Consider the following 24293-nt stretch of genomic DNA (forward strand, 5'->3'; position numbering starts at 1 on the left):
TCTATTACTCTATCACTGATCCTCCCAATCATGGGATACAGTAATTCTTTATTACTCTGTCACTGCTCATCAGAGCCAGAGGATACAGTAATTCTCTATTACTCTTTCACTGATCCTCACAATCAGAGGATACAGTAATTCTCTATTACTCTTTCACTGATCCTCACAATCAGAGGATACAGTAATTCTCTATTACTCTGTCCCTGACCCTCACATTCAGAGGATACAGTAATTCTCTATTACTCTATCACTGATCCTCACAATCAGAGGATACAGTAATTCTCTATTACTCTATCAGTGATCCTCACAATCAGAGGATACAGTAATTCTCTATTACTCTTTCACTGATCCTCACAATCAGAGGATACAGTAATTCTCTATTACTCTGTCCCTGACCCTCACATTCAGAGGATACAGCAATTCTCTATTACTCTGTCCCTGACCCTCACAATCAGAGGATACAGTAATTCTCTATTACTCTATCACTGATCCTCACAATCAGAGGATACAGTAATTCTCTATTACTCTATCACTGATCCTCACAATCAGAGGATACAATAATTCTCTATTACTCTATCACTGATCCTCACAATCAGAGGATACAGTAATTCTCTATTACTCTGTCCCTGACCCTCACAATCAGAGGATTCAGTAATTCTCTATTACTCTGTCCCTGACCCTCACATTCAGAGGATACAGTAATTCTCTATTACTCTATCACTGATCCTCACAATCAGAGGATACAGTAATTCTCTATTACTCTATCAGTGATCCTCACAATCAGAGGATACAGTAATTCTCTATTACTCTTTCACTGATCCTCACAATCAGAGGATACAGTAATTCTCTATTACTCTGTCCCTGACCCTCACATTCAGACCATACAGCAATTCTCTATTACTCTGTCCCTGACCCTCACAATCAGAGGATACAGTAATTCTCTATTACTCTGTCCCTGACCCTCACAATCAGAGGATACAGTAATTCTCTATTACTCTATCACTGATCCTCACAATCAGAGGATACAGTAATTCTCTATTACTCTATCACTGATCCTCACAATCAGAGGATACAATAATTCTCTATTACTCTATCACTGATCCTCACAATCAGAGGATACAGTAATTCTCTATTACTCTGTCCCTGACCCTCACAATCAGAGGATTCAGTAATTCTCTATTACTCTGTCCCTGACCCTCACAATCAGAGGATACAGTAATTCTCTATTACTCTATCCCTGACCCTCACATTCAGAGGATACAGTAATTCTCTATTACTCTGTCCCTGACCCTCACAATCAGAGGATACAGTAATTCTCTATTACTCTATCACTGATCCTCCCAATCATGGGATACAGTAATTCTTTATTACTCTGTCACTGATCATCAGAGCCAGAGGATACAGTAATTCTCTATTACTCTTTCACTGATCCTCACAATCAGAGGATACAGTAATTCTCTATTACTCTTTCACTGATCCTAACAATCAGAGGATACAGTAATTCTCTATTACTCTGTCCCTGATCCTCACATTCAGAGGATACAGTAATTCTCTATTACTCTGTCCCTGACCCTCACATTCAGAGGATACAGTAATTCTCTATTACTCTGTCCCTGACCCTCACATTCAGAGGATACAGTAATTCTCTATTACTCTGTCCCTGACCCTCACAATCAGAGGATACAGTAATTCTCTATTACTCTATCACTGATCCTCACAATCAGAGGATACATTAATTCTCTATTACTCTATCACTGATCCTCACAATCAGAGGATACAGTAATTCTCTATTACTCTATCACTGATCCTCACAATCAGAGGATACAGTAATTCTCTATTACTCTGTCCCTGACCCTCACAATCAGAGGATTCAGTAATTCTCTATTACTCTGTCCCTGACCCTCACAATCAGAGGATACAGTAATTCTCTATTACTCTTTCACTGATCCTCACAATCAGAGGATACAGTAATTCCCTATTACTCTATCACTGATCCTCACAATCAGAGGATACAGTAATTCTCTATTACTCTGTCCCTGACCCTCACAATCAGAGGATACAGTAATTCTCTATTACTCTGTCCCTGACCCTCACAATCAGAGGATACAGTAATTCTCTATTACTCTATCACTGATCCTCACAATCAGAGGATACAGTAATTCTCTATTACTCTATCACTGATCCTCACAATCAGAGGATACAGTAATTCTCTATTACTCTATCACTGATCCTCACAATCAGAGGATACAGTAATTCTCTATTACTCTATCACTGATCCTCACAATCAGAGGATACAGTAATTCTCTATTACTCTATCACTGATCCTCACAATCAGAGGATACAATAATTCTCTATTACTCTATCACTGATGCTCACAGAGGATACAGTAATTCTCTATTACTCTATCACTGATCCTCACAATCAGAGGATACAGTAATTCTCTATTACTCTATCACTGATGCTCACAGAGGATACAGTAATTCTCTATTACTCTATCACTGATCCTCACAATCAGAGGATACAGTAATTCTCTATTACTCTATCACTGATCCTCACAATCAGAGGATACAGTAATTCTCTATTACTCTGTTAAACCCCCTCATAATTTGAAATTTAAATCTCCTCTTCTCTGTTCCTGTGGAAATAATCTCTATATTTACGTCTTTCCTCATACAGTTCCCCTTTCCTGGCCTCATTCGAATGAATCTACACAGTGCTCTCTATTGCTTTAATGTGGTTTCTATAATGGGGCACCCAAAACTGCACACAATACTCTCGAACTCGGGACCAACCAGTGTTTTGTGCAAATGTATCATTGTGTCTTTATACTTGTGCTGTAAGAGCCTACTTATAAAATCCGAATTGCTGTTGGCATTTGTTTGTGATTGCTGTCACAATTCCATGGAATTATCTATTTGAGTATCTAATTCCCTCTTTCATTCAGCATCATTCAGTGACTTTTCATCAACTGTCTCTTCAAATTCGTTGATTTGCTTCCAATATAAATTACAATTTAAATTATGAAATAATTCATCGTTAAATTATGGCAGGGTTTGATAGAGTCGACATAGAGAAGATGTTTTCACTTGTGGGGGAGACCAGAACTAGGGGCCATAAATATAAGATAGTCACTAATAAATCCAATAGGGAATTCAGGAGAAACTTCTTTACCCAGAGAGTGGTGAGAATGTGGAACTCGCTCCCACAAGGAGTAGTCGAGACGAATAGCATAGATGCATTTAAGGGGAAGCTGGATAAACACATGAGGTGGAAAGGAATAGAAGGATATGCTCATAGGGTGAGATGAAATAGGGAGGGAGTAGGCTTGTGTGGAGCACAAACACCAGCATGGACCTGTTGGGCCGAATGGCCAGTTTCCGTGCTGCACATTCTATGTAATTCTATGTAAAATACAATTGTGTCGTGTCTGTGCAACCCAGCCAAGGATCCTGTATAATTCTTGAAGCATATTCTGCTTTTGTTTCTCAGCAAATTTTGAGATTATGCTCTGTCTACTTAAGTCCAAGTCATCTCTACAAATTGTGCGACTTAGTGAGGTTTGGCAGCAGAGAGTCCTTGATTAACCCGAACATTGCTACATGCTCCACAGTTTGAGGTTGAATGATGGAATCTAAGAGCTATTGGTCTATAAATGCCCAGTGGATTTCTCTCTCCCTCCTATGGCAAAAAGGACAACAGTAATGAAGAAAATAACAGCACTAAAGAGTGACAAATCCCCAGGACCAGATGGTTTCCATCCCAGGGTTTTAAAGGAAGTAGGTGAGCACATTGCAGATGCCCTAACTATAATCTTTCAAAGTTCTCTAGATTCAGGATCTGTCCCTCTAGATTGGAAAATTGCACATGTCACTCCGCTTTTTAAGAAAGGAGAGAGAGGGAAACCGGGGAATTATAGACCAGTTAGCCTAACATCTGTTGTGGGGAAAATGCTGGAGTCTATAATTAAGGATAGGGTGACTGAACACCTCGAGAATTTTCAGTTAATCAGAGAGAGCCAGCATGGATTTGTGAAAGGTAGGTCGTGCCTGACAAACCTGATTGAATTTTTTGAAGAGGTGACTAAAGTAGTGGACAGGGGAATGTCAATGGATGTTATTTATATGGATTTCCAGAAGGCATTTGATAAGGTCTCACATAGGAGACTGTTAGCTAAGATAGAAGCCCATGGAATCGAGGGAAAAGTACGGACTTGGTTAGGAAGTTGGCTGAGCGAAAGGCGACAGAGAGTAGGGATAATGGGTAGGTACTCACATTGGCAGGATGTGACTAGTGGAGTCCCGCAGGGATCTGTCTTGGGGCCTCAATTATTCACAATATTTATTAACGACTTAGATGAAGATATAGAAAGTCTCATATCTAAGTTTGCCGATGACACAAAGATTGGTGGCATTGTAAGCAGTGTAGATGAAAACATAAAATTACAAAGCGATATTGATAGATTAGGTGAATGGGCAAAACTGTGGCAAATGGAATTCAATGCAGACAAATGTGAGGTCATCCACTTTGGATCAAAAAAGGATAGAACAGGGTACTTTCTAAATGGTAAAAAGTTAAAAACAGTGGATGTCCAAAGGGACTTAGGGGTTCAGGTACATCGATCATTGAAGTGTCATGAACAGGTGCAGAAAATAATCAAGAAGGCTAATGGAATGCTGGCCTTTATATCTAGAGGACTGGAGTACAAGGGGGCAGAAGTTATGCTGCAGCTATACAAAACCCTGGTTAGACCGCACCTGGAGTACTGTGAGCAGTTCTGGGCACCGCACCTTCGGAAGGACATATTGGCCTTGGAGGGAGTGCAGCGTAGGTTTACTAGAATGATACCCGGACTTCAAGGGTTAAGTTACGAGGAGAGATTACACAAATTGGGGTTGTATTCTCTCGAGTTTAGAAGGTTAAGGGGTGATCTGATTGACGTTTATAAGATATTAAGGGGAACGGATAGGGTGGATAGAGAGAAACTATTTCCACTGGTTGGGGATTTTAGGAGTAGGGGGCACAGTCTAAAAATTAGAGCCAGACCTTTCAGGAGTGAGATTAGAAAACATTTCTACACACAAAGGGTGGTAGAAGTTTGGAACTCTCTTCCGCAAACGGCAATTGATACTAGCTCAATTGCTAAATTTAAATCTGAGATAGATAGCTTTTTGGCAACCAAAGGTATTAAGGGATATGGGCCAAAGGCAGGTATATGGAGTTAGATCACAGATCAGCCATGATCTTATCAAATGGTGGACCAGGCACGAGGGGCTGAATGGCCTACTCCTGTTCCTATGTTCCTATGAATTTCATACCGAGGCACCACACTGTCAGAACGTATGAGGCCTTTATCGATCATCTCCAAGGGAGCAGTGATATCACAGACTGGATGGCAAGAAACAAAACAGTCCCTAACTGCAGAGAATAACTAATCATCAGCTCCAGAGAGAAGTAAAACAGGCTATAACCAAAGAGAAAGAAGAGAAATAATTAATAAAGCTTCATCCTGGTCACTGTAAATGGTCGCATCTTAGATACTGCTCTCCCTGTTGACAATGTTAATTTATCTCAACAAGTCTGTCCATGATATAAACCTCTTTCTGGTACAAGAATATTAACCCAGAAATTACTTTGGCTCAAACAGTGGACAACTAATGAACACATTCCAATGAAAATCAGCAACAAACTTATATTCACTTACAGACTCTAATGTAATAAACATTCCCGAGGGACATCAGAGAAGATTAAGGAATAACAGGCACATAAAGAATAAGATGATATCAAGGAGGAGTAATGAAATCCTCGGTCAACGACAGGGTGTAAAAGGAAGAGATGGAAAGACAGAGGGCATAACAAAGGATTTTAGAGAGTAGAGTTTAATTGCCTGAAGTGATTGTTACCAATGGTGGGTGAAGGGAGCGGAGAATGGTAAAATATAACAATAACTGCCTGTATTTATAGAGCGCCTTTAACATACATAAAGATGCTAAGGCGCTTTACAGGGATATAACCAGTCAGAAATGGACCCTCGGCCAAAGAAGGAGATGTTAGGAAGGATGGAGCAAGAGATGGTTTCATGGAAGGTCTGGAAGATATAAAGAAGTTGCATTTATATAGCGCCTTTTACGACCTCAGGACGTCCCAAAGCGCTTTACAGTCGATGAAGTACTTTTTGAAGTGTGGTCATTGTTTTAATGTAGGAAACATGGCAAATTGCACACAGCAAGCTCCCATAAACTGCAACGAGATAATGACCAGATAATCTGTTTTAGTGATGTTGGTTGAGGGAAAAATAATGGCCAGGACTCCTGGAAGAACTCTCCTTGCTTTGCTTCGAATCGTGCCATGGGACTTTTTACGTCTACCTGAGAAGACAGATGGTTTAACATCTCATCCAAAAAAACAGCACCTCCAATACTGCGGCACTCCCTCAGTACTGCGCTGGATGATGTGCTTAGGTCTCTGGATTGGGACGCGGAACCCACAGCCTTGTAACTCGGAGGCGAGGGCGCTCCCACTGAGCCACGGCTGACACCTGAAAGGGGGAGAGGGAGATGGAGGAGTTTGGGGAGCGCATTCTGGAGCGTGAATATGGCTGAAGGCACGGCTGTCAAAAGTAGGGCATATGGACTGTGGATGCACAAGTGGTCAGAGGCAGATGAGCGGAGAGTTGGGAAGGGGCTGTAGGACTCGAAGGGGTTACAGAGGTGGGGGAGGGTGTGGGAGGGGGGTGGTGAGGCCCTGATGGATTTAAGCATAAAAATAGAGGCTTAGGAGACTGGAATCCAGAGCAGGTCAGTAAGTGCTTGGATGATTGGTGAGGGACTTAGTGCAGGATCGGATACAGAGACCAGAGTTTTGGAAGAGCTGAAGTTTACGGAGGTGGAGGACCAGAGGCTGGAGATGGTTTCAGTAGCAGATGGACAGGGGCAGGGTCAGCAGACTGGTGTACTTAACGACACGGAAGTAGACGGTCTTTGTGATGGAGAAGATATGGTACCCAAGTCAGGTTCTGCCTCAGATATAAACCAGGGATGGGGATGGAATCAATGGCAAGGATATAGAGCTAGTGGGACCAATGATCATAAGTTCTCAACTTGTAACTGGAGGAACCTGTGGTTCAATGAGGTCATTGTGGTATGTCCATATGTACATATGTTCGGATGGATCTAAAGCAGAACATCCATCTGATAACACAAAGAGATTGGAAGGGTCAAGAGAGGTGATGCTTTTGTCAGCGTTCATCTGAAAGCTGGCCCGTGTCTGCAGACCGTGTCACCAAAGGGCAGAATGTGGATGAGGAAGAGGAGGGAGCCAAGGATCGAAGCTTTAGAAACATCAGAGATAACGGTGATAGGGTGGGAAGAGAAGCTTCTCCTGGTTATGATCAGATAGGGCGAGTGAAACCAAGCAAGGATAGTCCCACCAGAAGAGGCCAGTGTCCGATGAATGAGGAAGTGATGGGTGGGTTTGCTGCATTTGTGGAGATGGGGTGGGGTGGGCCATGGAGGGATTTCAACCCAAGGATGAGAATTTTAAATTTAAGGGATGTGGAACTAGGAGTCAGTGAGGCTGAACAGGACCTGCTGCTGGTTGGACACTGAAAAAGGAGGTTTGGATGAGCACAGGTTTATGGAAGGTGGAGGTTGGGTGGCCGGCCAGATGTGCATTGGAGGAATGGAGTCTGGAGGGGACAGAGGCATTGTTGAGGGTTTCAATGGCAATGGACTGAGGAAGGAATGCAGGCGGGTGAGGGAATCACAGGGCCTTTGTGATGGAGGTCAAATCGGGTGATGAGTTCAGCTCGGTGTTGCATGGGGGCAATTGTACTAGAACTGCAGATGACACCAAGATTGGTGGCATTGTGGACAGTGAAGAAGGTTATCTAGGATTGCAACGGGATCTTGATAAATTGGGCCAGTGGGCCGATGAATGGCAGATGGAGTTTAATTTAGATAAATGTGAGGTGATGCATTTTGGTAGATCAAATCAGGCCAGGACCTACTCCGTTAATGGTAGGGCGTTGGGGAGAGTTATAGAACAAAGACATCTAGGAGTACAGGTTCATAGCTCCTTGAAAGTGGAGTCACAGGTGGATAGGGTGGTGAAGAAGGCATTCAGCATGCTTGGTTTCATTGGTCAGAACATTGAATACAGGAGTTGGGATGTCTTGTTGAAGTTGTACAAGACATTAGTTAGGCCACACTTGGAATACTGTGTACAGTTCTGGTCACCCTATTATAGAAAGGATATTATTAAACTAGAAAGAGTGCAGAAAAGATTTACTAGGATGCTACCGGGACTTGATGGTTTGACTTATAGGGAGAGGTTGGATAGACTGAGACTTTTTTCCCTGGAGAGTAGGAGGTTAAGGGGTGATCTTATAGAAATCTATAAAATAATGAGGGGCATAGATAAGGTAGATAGTCAAAATCTTTCCCCAAAGGTAGGGGAGTCTATAACGAGGGGGCATAGATTTAAGGTGAGAGGGGAGAGATACAAAAGGGTCCAGAGGGACAATTTTTTCGCTCAAAGGGTGGTGAGTGTCTGGAACGAGCTGCCAGAGGCAGTAGTAGAGGCGGGTACAATTTTGTCTTTTAAAAAGCATTTGGACAGTTACATGGGTAAGATGGGTATAGAGGGATATGGGCCAAGTGCAGGCAATTGGGACTAGCTTAGTGGTATAAACTGGGCGACATGGACATGTTGGGCCGAAGGGCCTGTTTCCATGTTGTAAACTTCTATGATTCTATGTTAACCATTGTAGAACAAACGGGTAAACAACAACAGTAAAATAGCAGAGAGAGGAATCTCAACGAGGCACATTCAGTGTCTGTCCCCCAATATTACCCACAGTCATTTCTAGGCTTCAATCATCAACCTGCCCTTTAACTATCCCCCGTGTCAGAGACTCAAAATTCATATTCTAACTGGGAAACTGCAGGGACAGAGTCTGCTCGTGTTCCTGGATTGAGTCCACACTGCGGAGAATCGGTAACATTTATAAATGAATCTCCAGGAGTGAACATGGTCAATCCAATTATATGAAAACTGTGTTTTTTATTCATTAAAAAACAAATTCATCATTTTTGAGTCAGTCCTGCATGAATACAGATTTTATACCTGAGAGACGTCTGATTAAGATAATGTCCTGGACTGTGAGATGTTTGTGTTAGATCCACATTATTTACATCGGAGTCAAAGCTGCTGATTTAATGTGTTTGTTTAAGAGGCTGTAACTAATGACAATGATCAGGAGTATAACAGTGTCAGTGGAGACTTGTATAAATCAGGGCATGTTGGAATGGATCAGCTCAGAGTCCCTGCCCGGAGCTGTGGTTTCCAGGCCAACAGAAGTCACTGCTTCTCACAGAAATGCATTATACAGTAATCTATAAGACAGAACGCATATTTTATCCTGTTCTCGCAGCCGTTGGAGTTCCGGGTAAGCCATTACCTCAGCTGTTAATAGTGTAAATCGATGTTAACTCTGCTGCAGTACTTGGCAAATTATTTCTCTCCCTGTATGTTTTACCCAGTTGCCTGTTCTGTTCTATCGGTTGAATGGTGGAATGTGTTAGTCTCTGCTCTTGTAGGAGCTGCATTAAATGCACAATCATCTTTGTATATCCAACCCTGGTATTGTTAATTGATTATTCTCTGTACAGAATGCACTGTTAAATAACGGTATCTCCTTCACTTCTAAATGTTCGGTCTTGCAGGAGTTACATTACATCTGTAATAACTCTGTATATCCAACCCTGGTATTGTTATTCTCTGTACTGATAAGGGTATGGTAGCGTAGTGGTTATGTTACTGGACTAGTAATCCAGAGACCTGGACTAAAATCCAGAGTCACGAGTTCAAATCCCACCACGGCGGCTGGTGAATTTAAATTCAATTAATTAAATAAAATCTGGAATTAAAATACTCGTATCAGTAATGATAACCATGAAACTACCAGATTGTTGTAAAAACCCATCTGGTTCACTAATGTCCTTTAGGGAAGGAAACCTGCCGTCCTTACCCGGTCTGGCCGATATGTGACTCCAGACCCACAGCAATGTGGTTGATTCTTAATTGCCCTCTGAAATGGCCCAGCAAGCCACTCAGTTGTAAAAATCTCACTAGGGATGGGCAATAAATGCCAGCCTTGCCACATCCTGTGAACAAATAAAAAAGAATGTATTGGAATCTGGTGTTTTGGGCTAAGAGCTGGTATCAGACCATCAGGAGTTGTTAACAGTTTCATGTTGTCCTGGAATATGTTTTCACTGATTGATAATGAGACAGCTCACGGTCTCAGTGTTACAAAGAGGCAGCGGAATGTCCCCCCTCCCCAATAACACGCCTCAGTTTAACTGGGATTTCAATGTGTTTATTGGTTATCACTGTTAGGAATATTATTTCATTGTGTGTGTATCTGACGCCGCTTCAGATGTCTGGCGACTGAACTGAGTTTGCTGCTCACTCACATCTCCATCTCTGCTTCACTGTGGATGAATTCACTGACTGTCACTGGAATTCATTGTGAAATGAAATGTTTTGAGGTGATGTTGTCTCAGTTTGCACTGTATCTGTTTTAATCAGGAGCCCTCCTAATTATCTGTAGATTATAAGCATGATTCAGTTTTGCTAACTGAACAATGGCGCCACCTATCCCTTTGTTTTGGAAGAAATTTCAATTATTGTGAGATCTGTCTGGGAAGAGGCATTCGGTTTATTCCATGATTTGTAGATGAAGTGAACAGTGTAGGTGAACAGGTGGAGACTTGGATGATCTGTGGAAACATTACACTATTCCTTAAACGCTTCACTATTTAACAAACTGAGAATAGGATCGGAGGAACACGGGGCTGGTGAACAGAATGCAGGCGCAGGATGATAGGATTTAATCGGATGTAAAAATGGCCTTGAGAAAGAGAGTGGAGTGAGTGACAGAGGGGCGACTGAGAGGGAAAGCGAGAGGCTGTGGTGTGAATAATGCATCAGAATGAACTGCTGAAACGTCCAGTACAATTAAACATTGAAAATGCGACTTTAAGGTGTTATTATGATGTGGTCAGATTGGGGGACTTTTCACTGTGGGACTCGCTCCTCATGTTGACACCCCTGTCAGGTCCTCAGTCTGGTTTTTGTGAATGATCTGTGTTTTCCAACTTAAAACTAAACATTATTAAAATTTACGGAAAGAATAGAATCATGAATTTCTTGATCATAAAGAATTATTGGGATGCTGTATTTTTAAAGCTCGGCTGAATTCAATTAACTCAGAGGTTGATTTAATTAATACTTTTCAATTTAATTTTAATTGAATGTGCAAAGTAAATTTATTGAACACATTTTATATCTGATACGGGTCCCCTGACATCAATAACCACAAAATTGAACTGTTAAATATATAAGTTGGATTGTATTAACTGTGGCAAATGGAATTCAATGTAGACAAATGTGAGGTCATCCACTTTAGATCAAAAAAGGATAGAACAGGGGACTTTCTAAATGGTAAAAAGTTAAAAACAGTGGATGTCCAAAGGGACTTAGGGGTTCAGGTACATCGATCATTGAAGTGTCATGAACAGGTGCAGAAAATAATCAAGAAGGCTAATGGAATGCTGCCCTTTATATCTAGAGGACTAGAGTACAAGGGGGCAGAAGTTATGCTGCAGCTATACAAAACCCTGGTTAGACCGCACCTGGAGTACTGTGAGCAGTTCTGGGCACCGCACCTTCAGAAGGACATATTGGCCTTGGAGGGAGTGCAGTGTAGGTTTACTAGAATGATACCCGGACTTCAAGGGTTAAGTTACGAGGAGAGATTACACAAATTGGGGTTGTATTCTCCAGAGTTTCGAAGGTTAAGGGGTGATCTGATTGAAGTTTATAAGATATTAAGGGGAACGGATAGGGTGGATAGAGAGAAACTATTTCCGCTGGTTGGGGATTCTAGGAGTAGGGGGCACAGTCTAAAAATTAGAACCAGACCTTTCAGGAGTGAGATTAGAAAACATTTCTACACACAAAGGGTGGTAGAAGTTTGGAACTCTCTTCCGCAAACGGCAATTGATACTAGCTCAATTGCTAAATTTAAATCTGAGATAGAGAGCTTTTTGGCAACCAAAGGTATTAAGGGATATGGGCCAAAGGCAGGTATATGGAGTGAGATCACAGATCAGCCATGATCTTATCAAATGGTGGAGCAGGCACGAGGGGCTGAATGGCCTACTCCTGTTCCTATCTTCCTATGTATTAATGGGACTATAGATTAGATTTCCTCTAACACTCTGCTGCAGTCTCTCCCTGTGAATCTCGGCCTCTCCTCCCACTGCATTAAATCCTCTACCTCCTCATTCGTTTCTTCAGCTCCGCCACATTCCCAAACCATTTGCTCCTGACTCTCCTCCAGCTGCTCCTTTTCATTATCTCCCTCCCAATCTCACTCACTGGCTCGGTCTCCAGCTGCCTTTCCCGTTTAGTGCCAGCCCCCGTCGGCTCTCTTAACCCAAAGCAACAAACTAGCTGCACCTCCCCACTGTCCCCTCACCTTCCAGACCCTTCGCTCTCATCCCCACCCTGGTCTGGAGCCCAAATCCGGCTGGATTCCCATTCGGTAGAACCCCTTCTGCCTTCCCCACTCAACCCTTCCAGTGGACCTGGTTCTCACTTTATTCCCCATCTCCCTATTGATCATTGTGATTAAAACCACCTCTCTGTCCAGGTCGATGATTGTAAACAATTTTACAACACCAAGTTATAGTCCAGCAATTTTATTTTAAATTCACAAGCTTTCGGAGGCTTCCTCCTTCGTCAGGTAAATGTTCAGGAGCTCCTTGAAGCCTACGCATTTATACATCCAGGTCAATGAATCACTTTCCACCTTTCAATGCTGCAACAAAGCGAGAAATTTCACCCCAGTTCCTCTCAAGCTGCTGCTTTACCTCCAGGTCTGATGAGTAATTTCTCTGCTTCTCTCTCTCTCTCACAGTTAACTTGGTGGCGATTGTGATCCTATCTCGAGGAAAGTGTGGTCTCTCCAGATGCATCAGTCTCTACCTGGTGGGGATGGCAGTGGCCGATCTCCTGGTCGTTATCACTGGTGTGATATTGGGCTGGATTAATGCGCTGTATTTCCCATGGTCATTCCTGAGAATTACTCCCGTGTGTAGTTTCATTGACTTCTTGGGTAAGGCAACCACCGAGGTTTCTGTCTGGCTCACGGTCGCTTTCACCTTTGATCGATTTGTGGCCATTTGTTTCGAGAAGCTGAAAACGAAATATTGCACCGAGAGAACGGTGGCTGTGGTTCTGGGGACAGTGAGTGTGCTGGGCTGTTCAGTGAGTGTCCCCTGGTGTTTTGTATATGAGCCATTATATATCATTGATAATGTTCCCTGGTACTGTGTGAATAAACCGAGCTTCCTTACATCCCCAGCATGGTCCGCGTTTGAGTTGTTTCACCTCATTTTAACCCCTTGTGTCCCCTTCTGTCTGATTTTGCTGCTCAACGTCCTGACGGTCAGGCGTATTTTAGTGTCCAGTCGAGTCCGCAGGGGACTCCGGGGCCGCAGCAATGGGGAGAATGACAAGGACCCAGAGGTGGAGAACCGAAAGAAATCCATCATTTTGCTCTTCAGTATATCGGGCAGTTTTATACTGTTGTGGGTGGGCTGGGTTGTGTATAACATTTTTGCCCGAATTACAGACGTTCGGTCGTATCACTCCTACACTGACCCTCGTTATATCATAGAACAGACCTCGATTATGCTGCAGCTCCTCAGTTCCTGCACAAACACGTGTATTTATGTCCTGACCCAGACGAAATTCAGAGAGGAGCTGAAGAACGCGGTGAAATACCCACTCAATCTCATTCTTAAGTTAGTGAAATCATAGAAAGAGCTGAAGGATTTCAAGGACTTCCCAAGGGGACAGAAAGTACATTTTATATTTGCAGCACAGAGCCCTGAAATGGTCTTAAATCTGATTTTGATGCTATATTTTATTGATAATCTGACCTATTGAGGTGGGATTTGCTCTGCAGAGCGCACATGAATTTTTGCACAAAAAAGGCAGCGGTAAAGAGCTCAACTCAATGACCGCCCTGCAAAATGGGCGAAGCTGCCAATCACAGTCACTGCGGCGGGTCTGATCAGAACAGGTGCACTCCACATAAATGGGGAGAGAGAGGCAGAGAGAGAGAGACAGAGATGATCAGAGAGAGATACATAGAGAGAGAGAGTCAGACAGGCAGAGAGAGAGACAGACAGGCAGAGAGAGAGACAGAGATAATCAGAGAGAGATACATAGAGAGAGAGAGTCAGACAGGCAGAGAGAGAGACAGACAGGCAGAGAGAGAGACAGACAGGCAGAGAGAGAGAGACAGAGATAATCAGAGAGAGATACATAGAGAGAGAGAGTCAGACAGGCAGAGAGAGAGACAGACAGGCAGAGAGAGAGACAGACAGGCAGAGAGAGAGAGACAGAGATAATCAGAGAGAGATACATAGAGAGAGAGAGAGACAGACAGGCAGAGAGAGAGACAGACAGGCAGAGAGAGAGAGACAGAGATAATCAGAGAGAGATACATAGAGAGAGAGAGTCAGACAGGCAGAGAGAGAGAGACAGACAGGCAGAGAGAGAGACACAGAGATAATCAGAGAGAGATACATAGAGAGAAAGAGTCAGACAGGCAGAGAGAGAGAGACAGACAGGCAGAGAGAGAGACACAGAGATAATCAGAGAGAGATACATAGAGAGAGAGAGTCAGACAGGCAGAGAGAGAGACAGACAGGCAGAGAGAGAGACACAGAGATAATCAGAGAGAGATACATAGAGAGAGAGAGTCAGACAGGCAGAGAGAGAGACAGACAGGCAGAGAGAGAGACACAGAGATAATCAGAGAGAGATACATAGAGAGAGAGAGTCAGACAGGCAGAGAGAGAGACAGACAGGCAGAGAGAGAGAGACAGAGATAATCAGAGAGAGATACATAGAGAGAGAGAGTCAGACAGGCAGAGAGAGAGACAGACAGAGATAATCAGAGAGAGAGACAGAGATAATCAGAGAGAGATACATAGAGAGAGAGAGTCAGACAGGCAGAGAGAGAGACAGACAGGCAGAGAGAGAGACAGACAGGCAGAGAGAGAGACACAGAGATAATCAGAGAGAGATACATAGAGAGAAAGAGTCAGACAGGCAGAGAGAGAGACAGACAGGCAGAGAGAGAGACACAGAGATAATCAGAGAGAGATACATAGAGAGAGAGAGTCAGACAGGCAGAGAGAGAGACAGGCAGAGAGAGAGACAGACAGGCAGAGAGAGAGAGACAGAGATAATCAGAGAGAGATACATAGAGAGAGAGAGTCAGACAGGCAGAGAGAGAGACAGACAGGCAGAGAGAGAGAGACAGAGATAATCAGAGAGAGATACATAGAGAGAGAGAGTCAGACAGGCAGAGAGAGAGACAGACAGGCAGAGAGAGAGACAGACAGGCAGAGAGAGAGAGACAGAGATAATCAGAGAGAGATACATAGAGAGAGAGAGTCAGACAGGCAGAGAGAGAGACAGACAGGCAGAGAGAGAGACAGACAGGCAGAGAGAGAGACACAGAGATAATCAGAGAGAGATACATAGAGAGAGAGAGTCAGACAGGCAGAGAGAGAGACAGGCAGAGAGAGAGACAGACAGGCAGAGAGAGAGAGACAGAGATAATCAGAGAGAGATACATAGAGAGAGAGAGTCAGACAGGCAGAGAGAGAGACAGACAGGCAGAGAGAGAGAGACAGAGATAATCAGAGAGAGATACATAGAGAGAGAGAGAGAGACAGACAGGCAGAGAGGGAGAGAGAGACAGAGACAGACAGGCAGAGAGAGAGAGAGACAGAGAGAGAGATAATCAGAGAGAGATACATAGAGACAGAGTCAGGGAGACAGACAGGCAGAGAGACAGAGATAATCAGAGAGAGATACATAGAGAGAGAGAGAGTCAGACAGACAGACAGACAGGCAGAGAGAGAGACAGACAGGCAGAGAGAGAGACAGACAGAGATAATCAGAGAGAGATACATAGAGAGAGAGAGAGAGAGTCAGAGAGACAGGCAGAGAGAGAGAGAGAGACAGACAGGCAGAGAGAGAGAGACAGACAGGCAGAGAGAGAGACAGACAGGCGGAGAGAGAGAGAGACAGACAGAGATAATCAGAGAGAGATACATAGAGAGAGAGAGACAGAGAGACAGACAGGCAGAGAGAGAGACAGACAGGCAGAGAGAGAGAGAGAGACAGAGATAATCAGAGAGAGATACATAGAGAGAGAGAGAGTCAGAGAGACAGACAGGCAAAGAGAGAGAGACAGAGATAATGAGAGAGAGATACATAGAGAGAGACAGGGAGAAAGACAGACTGACATACAGACAGACTGGGGGAGAGAGAGCCAGACAGAAAGACAGAGTGTAAGAGAGTATAAAAAGGGGAAAATAAGATAATTTGTGAAGTATGAAACAGCTACTAATAGGTTGGAGATTTAGTTTAAGCAGATTGGAAAACTACTGAAACGTTCAGGAGAACAATACAGTGAGTGACAGGAAACCTGTAGACACTGTAGCTGCTGTTGTCTGTTTGCTTTGTGTTGCTTCTGCAAATATTGTAACCGCTGCTAGACGACCTCTGTACCTTGTCCACAAATATTATGACCGTTTGAGCATAGTTAGAGTGAGAATCCCTACGTGGTCAGTTTTAGTAAAATATTAAAATGCCTACGTGGCAAAGAAGCAGAATGCAAAATGGTTAGAAAGGGTTAATTAGTTAGTAACTGAGATTGATACAAGTGGCCTGGCCCTCCTGCTGGGCCATATGTTTGCTTAGTCAGCAGGCCTGCATTGTCTTATCAATGATAGGTCTTTGATGTGAGTCAAGGACTGGTCTGAATGTCTCCATGTTTATGGCAGATCAATATAGGTAACGAGCTTAGCCAAAGTTGAAAGACATTCCAGGTTGGGAGATAAGGAACAGAAGGAACAGGGAAGAACATTCCAAGTTGGAAAGTGAGGAAGTATCCCCTTTGATGTCTAACAGCAACATAGTCAGCACATGATTATTTATGATTGGCCGGAAATAATGTAACCTCGCATGGCAACCTGTGCCCGGCTTATGATTGGTGTTGACCCTCGTTAAGTATGTTCCAACCCTATTGATTTGTATAAAAACGTGTGGATTTCTATATGTTTTTGTTCTTGCTCTGCCAGCATAGAGGGACTCTATCAGGAGTCCAAATCAATGCTGCAGACTAAGAACCCTGCTATTAAAGATGTGTTGGACTTTAAAATGTATTCGACTTCAGTTATTACTGAACCAGACTGAGGGGAAAGAATCCGGATCGTCAAGAGGAACTGATTCTATTCTTTAGGCCACCACCTGTGAGGCAGTACGTGCAAAACTGCACATTCCTAGGAATCATGGAGTCATACCTAGCACAAAGGAAGAAAGTTGTTGGAGGCCAATCATCTCAAGCCCAGGACATTGCTGCAGGAGTTCCTCAGGGCAGTGTCCGAGGCCCAATCACCTTTAGCTGCTTCATCAATGAACTTCCCTCCATCATAAGGTCAGAAATGGGGATGTTCGCTGATGACTGCACAGTGTTCAGTTCCATTCGCAACCCCTCAGATAATGAATCAGTCCGAGCCCGCATGCAGCAAGACCTGGACAATATCCAGGCTTGGGCTCATAAGTGGTACGTAACATTCACGCCAGACAAGTGCCAGGCAATGACCATCTCCAACAAGGTACAGTCTAACCACCTCCCCTTGACATTCAATGGCATTACCATCGCCAAATCCCCCGCCATCAACATCCTGGAGGTCACCATTGACCAGAAACTTAACTGGACCAGCCACATAAATACTGTGGCTACAAGAGCAGGTCAGAGGCTGGGTATTCTGCGGCGAGTGACTCACCTCCTGACTCCCCAAAGCCTTTCCATCATCTACAAGGCACAAGTCAGGAGTGTGATGGAATACTCTCCACTTGCCTGGATGAGTGCAGCTCCAACAACATTCAAGAAGCTCGACACCATCCAGGACAAAGCAGCCCGCTTGATTGGCACCCCATCCACCACCCTAAACATTCACTCCCTTCACCACCGGCGTACTGTGGCTGCAGTGTGCACCATCCACAGGATGCACTGCAGCAACTCGCCAAGGCTTCTTCGACAGCACCTCCCAAACCCACGACCTCGACCACCTAGAAGGACAAGAGCAGCAGGCACATGGGAACAACACCACCTGCACGTTCCCCTCCAAGTCACACACCATCCCGACTTGGAAATATATCGGCCGTTCCTTCATCGTCGCTGGGTCAAAATCCTGGATCTCCCTTCCTAACAGCACTGTGGGAGAACCTTCACCACACGGACTGCAGCGGTTCAAGAAGGCGGCTCACCACCACCTTCTCAAGGGCAATTAGGGATGGGCAATAAATGCCGGCCTCGCCAGCGACGCCCACATCCCATGAACGAATAAATTTTTAAAATGCACAAGACAGAAATAGGGTACAAAAGGTTGGTTTTTAGCCATCTGACTTGCAGTCGGAGAAGTAGATACTTCCAGGGGACGTTAATGCTGACTGGAGCCTAACCCTGTGTAGCTCTCAGAAGAAGAATGGTTAGAAAGGAGATGCAGTGTGCAAGCAAACTGGCTGTCCAGTCCTAGACGGGTAATGTATTCCTAGTTTGGGGTTGTTAGTTATCGCTCGATGATGTGTGTATCATTTGCTGTCTGTGAACAATAAAGCCTCAGTTCTTTACCAATACGGTGTCAGGTCGAACTGATTAAAGGGAATACAGTGCCTCAGGTGCGGTATTTGTACAAATTGGCGACCGCGGAAGGACCTGACCGGAGGAACTGAGTGTTTTGTGCTTCACAGATAGACTCGGGTCAGCCTGACTGATCATCGCACTGGTTGAACAGGGGAGTGTGGGACTGGGAAGACCCATCGATAACAAAGGCGGAGAGCATAGTAGAGCTACCACTGGGCGGGCAAGGACTAGCAAAGGATATTACATGGTTCCTGGCATGTAGGGCGCAGGATGGCGGCCTGGCACACGGTGTGATAGGGAGGGCATTCGAAAGGAGAGCGATGATAGGAAGATGAAGGCGAAAAAGGGACATTTTAGTGAGACAATAATTGAAGAGAAAGAAACAAAATGGGGAGGGTGGGGGGTGGTGAGAAGTAGAGAAACTAAAAAAAGGACTTCGAGCAAATAAGGGAGGAGAAAAAAGGAATCGAGGACAGAAAAGAAGGAACCAAGTGGATAAATGAGAACGAGAGTACGTGCATGAGGGAATGTGGAATGAAGCAGTGGCATCCACCCAAAGGACAACGGGGTAATATAATTCTCAATTATGCTTTGTAAACTAGTGCTTAAACACTGTAATATATTGAATCATACTTGTGCTAAATAAGGTCAGATGGCTATTAACCATTCTGGTGTCAGTCCCGGACTGCAGAGCCAAAATTGACGACAAATTGGCGAGGGCCAGCCAGGAGTCCAACACAATAAACGTTGGCATATTTGGCGATCCTACAACTGACGTGGATCGATGTCACTTAATCAGTTAAGGAAGGGAACCTTCGGGGAGTGTAGGACGTTGCGACCTGCCAGGAGTACAGTGACGACTCATTAATACTTTAGTGTCGGAAGATTGGCCAGGTCCACCGATGTTGAGACAGCCCAAGATCGGAAGCCTGAGAAATTATGTGTAAGAGATTTAGTGTCGTTTTTGACGAGTCCAGAAGGGGACTCGTGTCAAAAGGCGACAAAATGGATCCAAAAAAACAAGTGACTGAGGGTAAGGTTGTGCAGGAAGATGAGGAGAACATTGGAACTTCTACTCTGTTAGTTAAAATCTATCAGACTTTGTGTGTGAGGTGGAGACTAAGATGAAGAAACTGGGAAGGAAGATTCAGGAGGATTTCAAAGTTGAAGGTTGTAGCGTCTTAAGTCCTAGAATCATAGAATCATAGAAGTTTACAACATGGAAACAGGCCCTTCGGCCCAACATGTCCATGTCGCCCAGTTTATACCACTAAGCTAGTCCCAATTGCCTGCACTTGGCCCATATCCCTCTATACCCATCTTACCCATGTAACTGTCCAAATGCTTTTTAAAAGACAAAATTGTACCCGCCTCTACTACTGCCTCTGGCAGCTCGTTCCAGACACTCACCACCCTTTGAGTGAAAAAATTGCCCCTCTGGACCCTTTTGTATCTCTCCCCTCTCACCTTAAATCTATGCCCCCTCGATATAGACTCCCCTACCTTTGGGAAAAGATTTTGACTATCTACCTTATCTATGCCCCTCATTATTTTATAGACTTCTATAAGATCACCCCTAAACCTCCTACTCTCCAGGGAAAAAAGTCTCAGTCTATCCAACCTCTCCCTATAAGTCAAACCATCAAGTCCCGGTAAATCTTTTCTGCACTCTTTCTAGTTTAATAATATCCTTTCTATAATAGGGTGACCAGAACTGTACACAGTACTCCAAGTGTGGCCTTACTAATGTCTTGTACAACTTCAACAAGACATCCCAACTCCTGTATTCAATGTTCTGACCAATGAAACCAAGCATGCCGAATGCCTTCTTCACCACCCTATCCACCTGTGACTCCACTTTCAAGGAGCTATGAACCTGTACTCCTAGATCTCTTTGTTCTATAACTCTCCCCAACGCCCTACCATTAACGGAGTAGGTCCTGGCCCGATTCGATCTACCAAAATGCATCACCTCACATTTATCTAAATTAAACTCTATTTGCCATTCATCGGCCCACTGGCCCAATTTATCAAGATCCCGTTGCAATCCTCTGTTTACTTTGGGCAGAAACGCCTGTGCCTACTCGCTAGTTCGCACCTCGTTAAGGTGCATGGAAAGTGGTTGTGATTGATCGTGAGGAGTAAAGCTGTAGACTGCAGGAAGATATCAATGGACTGCTCAGGTGGGCAGAGGAGCGGCAAATGGAATTCAATCTGGAGAGGTGTGAGGTAATGCATTTGGGGAGGGCAAACAAGGCAAGGGAGCACACCATAAAAGGGAGGATACTGAGAGGTGTAGAGGAACAGAGGGACCTTGGAGTGCATGTCCACAGATCCCTGAGGGTAGCAGGACAAGTGGATCGGGTGGTTGAGAGGCCATACAGGATACTTTCCTTTATTAGCCGAGGCATAGAATATAAGAGCAGGGAGGTTATGCTAGAACTGTATAAAACACTAGTTAGGCCACAGCTTGAGTACTGTGTACAGTTCTGGTCACCACATTACAGGAAAGATGTGATTGCACGAGAGAGATTACAGAGGAGATTTACGAGGATGTTGCCAGGACTGGAAAATTTTAGCTATGAGGAAAGATTGGATAGGCTGGGGTTGTTTTCTTTGGAACAGAAGAGGCTGAGGGGAGATTTAATTGAGGTGTATAAAATTATGATGGGACTAGATAGAGTGGATAGGGAGGACCTATTTCCCTTAGCAGAGGGGGGTCAATAACCAGGGGGCATAGATTTAAAGTGACTGATAGAAGGATTAGATGATTGATTAAGGAAAGCCAGCACGGATTTGTTAAAGGCAAATCATGTTTAACTAACCTGATAGAGTTTTTTGATGAGGTAACAGAGAGGGTCGATGAGGGCAATGCGGTTGATGTGGTGTATATGGACTTTCAAAAGGCATTTGATAAAGTGCCGCATGATAGGCTTACCATCAAAATTGTGGCCCATGGAATAAAAGGGGCAGTGGCAGCATGGATACAGAATTGGCTAAATGACAGGAAACAGAGAGTAGTGGTGAACGGTTGTTTTTCGGACTGGAGGGAGGTGTACAGTGGTGTTCCCCAGGGGTCGGTGCTGGGACCACTGCTTTTCTTGATATATATTAATGACTTGGATGTACAGGGCACAATTTCAAAATTTGCAGATGACACAAAACTTGGGAGGGTAGTGAACAGTGAGGAGGATAGTGATAGACTTCAAGAGGATATAGACAGGCTGGTGGAAAGGTGATATATTTCAGTAGGAAGAACGAGGAGAGGCAATATAAACTGGAGGGCACAATTCTAAAAGGGGTACAGGAACAGAGAGATCTGGGGGTATATGTGCACAAATCGTTGAAGGTGGCAGAGCAACTTGAGAAAGCGGATAAGAAAGCATACGGGATCCTGGGCTTTATAAATAGATGTGGAGATGCCGGTGATGGACTGCGGTTGACAATTGTAAACAATTTTACAACACCAAGTTATAGTCCAACAATTTTATTTGAAATTCACAAGCTTTCGGAGGCTTCCTCCTTCCTCAGGTGAATGTTGTGGAAATGAAATCCTCGAACCCTTCGCATTTATAAATCACAGAACAATACCTGGTGATTACAGACAGTCTTTCCAACTGCCCGTTGCCAAGGCAATCACAGTGTGCAGACAGAGAGGTATTACCTACAAGGCCACCGAATATACAGACATCCAAAAAAAAAACAGAGAGGGAGAGGCAGAAACATAGAAAAGACAGCAAATGACCCGTTATATTAAAAACAGATAACATTTGTTCGCTGGTGGGGTTACGTGTAGCGTGACATGAACCCAAGATCCCGGTTGAGGCCGTCCTCATGGGTGCGGAACTTGGCTATCAATTTCTGCTCGACGATTTTGCGTTGTCGTGTGTCTCGAAGGTCGCCTTGGAGTATGCTGACTCGAAGGTCGGTGGCTGAATGTCCTTGACTGCTGAAGTGTTCCCCGACTGGGAGGGAACCCTCCTGTTTGGCGATTGTTGCGCGGTGTCCGTTCATCCGTTGTCGCAGTGTCTGCATGGTCTCGCCAATGTACCATGCTCTGGGGCATCCTTTCCTGCAACGTAAGAGGTAGACAACGTTGGCCAAGTCACAGGAGTATGAACCATGCACCTGGTGGGTGGTGTCCTCTCGTGTGATGGTGGTATCTGTGTCACTGATCTGGCATGTCTTGCAGAGGTTGCCGTGGCAGGGTTGTGTGGTGTTGTGGACGCTGTTCTCCTGAAAGCTGGGTAATTTGCTGCAAACGATGGTCTGTTTGAGGTTGGGTGGCTGTTTACAGGCAAGTAGTGGAGGCGTGGGGATGGCCATAGCGAGGTGTTCGTCGTCATTGATGATATGTTGAAGGCTGCGGAGAACATGGCGTAGTTTCTCCGCTCCGGGGAAGTACTGGACGACGAAGGGTACTCTGTTGGTTGCGTCCCGTGTTAGTCTTCTGAGGAGGTCTATGCGATTTTTCGCGGTGGCCCGTCGGAACTGTCGATCGACGAGTCGAGCGTCATATCCCGTTCTTACTAGGGCATCTTTCAGCGTCTGTAGGTGTCCATCGCGTTCCTCCTCGTCTGAGCAGACCCTGTGTATTCGCAGGGCCTGTCCATAGGGGATGGCCTCTTTGACGTGGTTAGGGTGGAAGCTGGAAAAGTGGAGCATCGTGAGGTTGTCCGTGGGCTTGCGGTAGAGTGAGGTGCTGAGGTGTCCATCTTTGATGGAGATTCGTGTGTCCAAGAAAGAAACTGATTCTGTGGAGTAGTCCATGGTGAGCTTGATGGTGGGATGGAACTTGTTGATGTTATTGTGTAGTCTCTTTAGTGATTCCTCGCCGTGGGTCCATAGAAAGAAAATGTCGTTGATGTATCTGGTGTATAGTGTTGGTTGGAGGTCCTGTGCAGTGAAGAAGTCGTGCTCGAACTTGTGCATGAAAATGTTGGCGTATTGGGGTGCGAATTTGGTCCCCATGGCTGTTCCATGTGTTTGGGTAAAGAACTGGTTATCGAAGGTGAAGACATTGTGATCCAGGATGAAGCGGATGAGTTGTAGGATGGCGTCTGGAGATTGGCTGTTGTTGGTGTTGAGTATTGATGCTGTCGCAGCGATGCCGTCATCGTGGGGGATACTGGTGTAGAGTGCCGAGACGTCCATCGTGGTGAGAAGTGTTCCTGGTTCAACTGGTCCGTGCGTACTGAGTTTTTGTAGGAAGTCTGTAGTGTCGCGACAGAAGCTGGGGGTTCCCTGTACGATGGGTTTCAGGATGCCCTCGATGTATCCAGAGAGGTTCTCACACAGGGTTCCGTTGCCTGATACGATAGGACGTCCGGGTGTGTTGGCTTTGTGATTCTTTGGGAGGCAGTAGAAGTCTCCCACGCGGGGAGTACGTGGGATGAGAGTGCGTAGGATGCTTTGAAGGTCTGGATCGAAGGTCTTGATCAGTTTGTTGAGCTGGTGGGTGTGTTCTTTGGTCGGATCTGCGGGTAAC

The 24293-nt window shown here is 44.6% G+C and overlaps 2 protein-coding genes across 2 annotated transcripts in view; both read left to right on the plus strand.

Annotated features, from left to right (window-relative positions):
* The window catches only part of LOC137336015 (tachykinin-like peptides receptor 86C), a 33680-nt gene extending 19790 nt beyond the window's left edge, over positions 1-13890 (plus strand). Inside the window, exon 2 of the mRNA XM_068001519.1 lies at positions 12986-13890. Coding sequence (XP_067857620.1) covers positions 12986-13890 — 905 coding nt within the window. The remainder of the gene's footprint in view (positions 1-12985) is intronic.
* The window catches only part of LOC137335678 (zinc finger protein 79-like), a 34259-nt gene continuing 19324 nt past the window's right edge, over positions 9359-24293 (plus strand). Inside the window, exons 1-2 of the mRNA XM_068000965.1 lie at positions 9359-9445; positions 12986-13183. The gene's annotated coding sequence lies outside the window, so the exon portion shown is untranslated. The remainder of the gene's footprint in view (positions 9446-12985; positions 13184-24293) is intronic.

This window comes from Heptranchias perlo, chromosome 20 (assembly GCF_035084215.1).
Source record: "Heptranchias perlo isolate sHepPer1 chromosome 20, sHepPer1.hap1, whole genome shotgun sequence".
NCBI classification, from domain to species: domain Eukaryota; kingdom Metazoa; phylum Chordata; class Chondrichthyes; order Hexanchiformes; family Hexanchidae; genus Heptranchias; species Heptranchias perlo.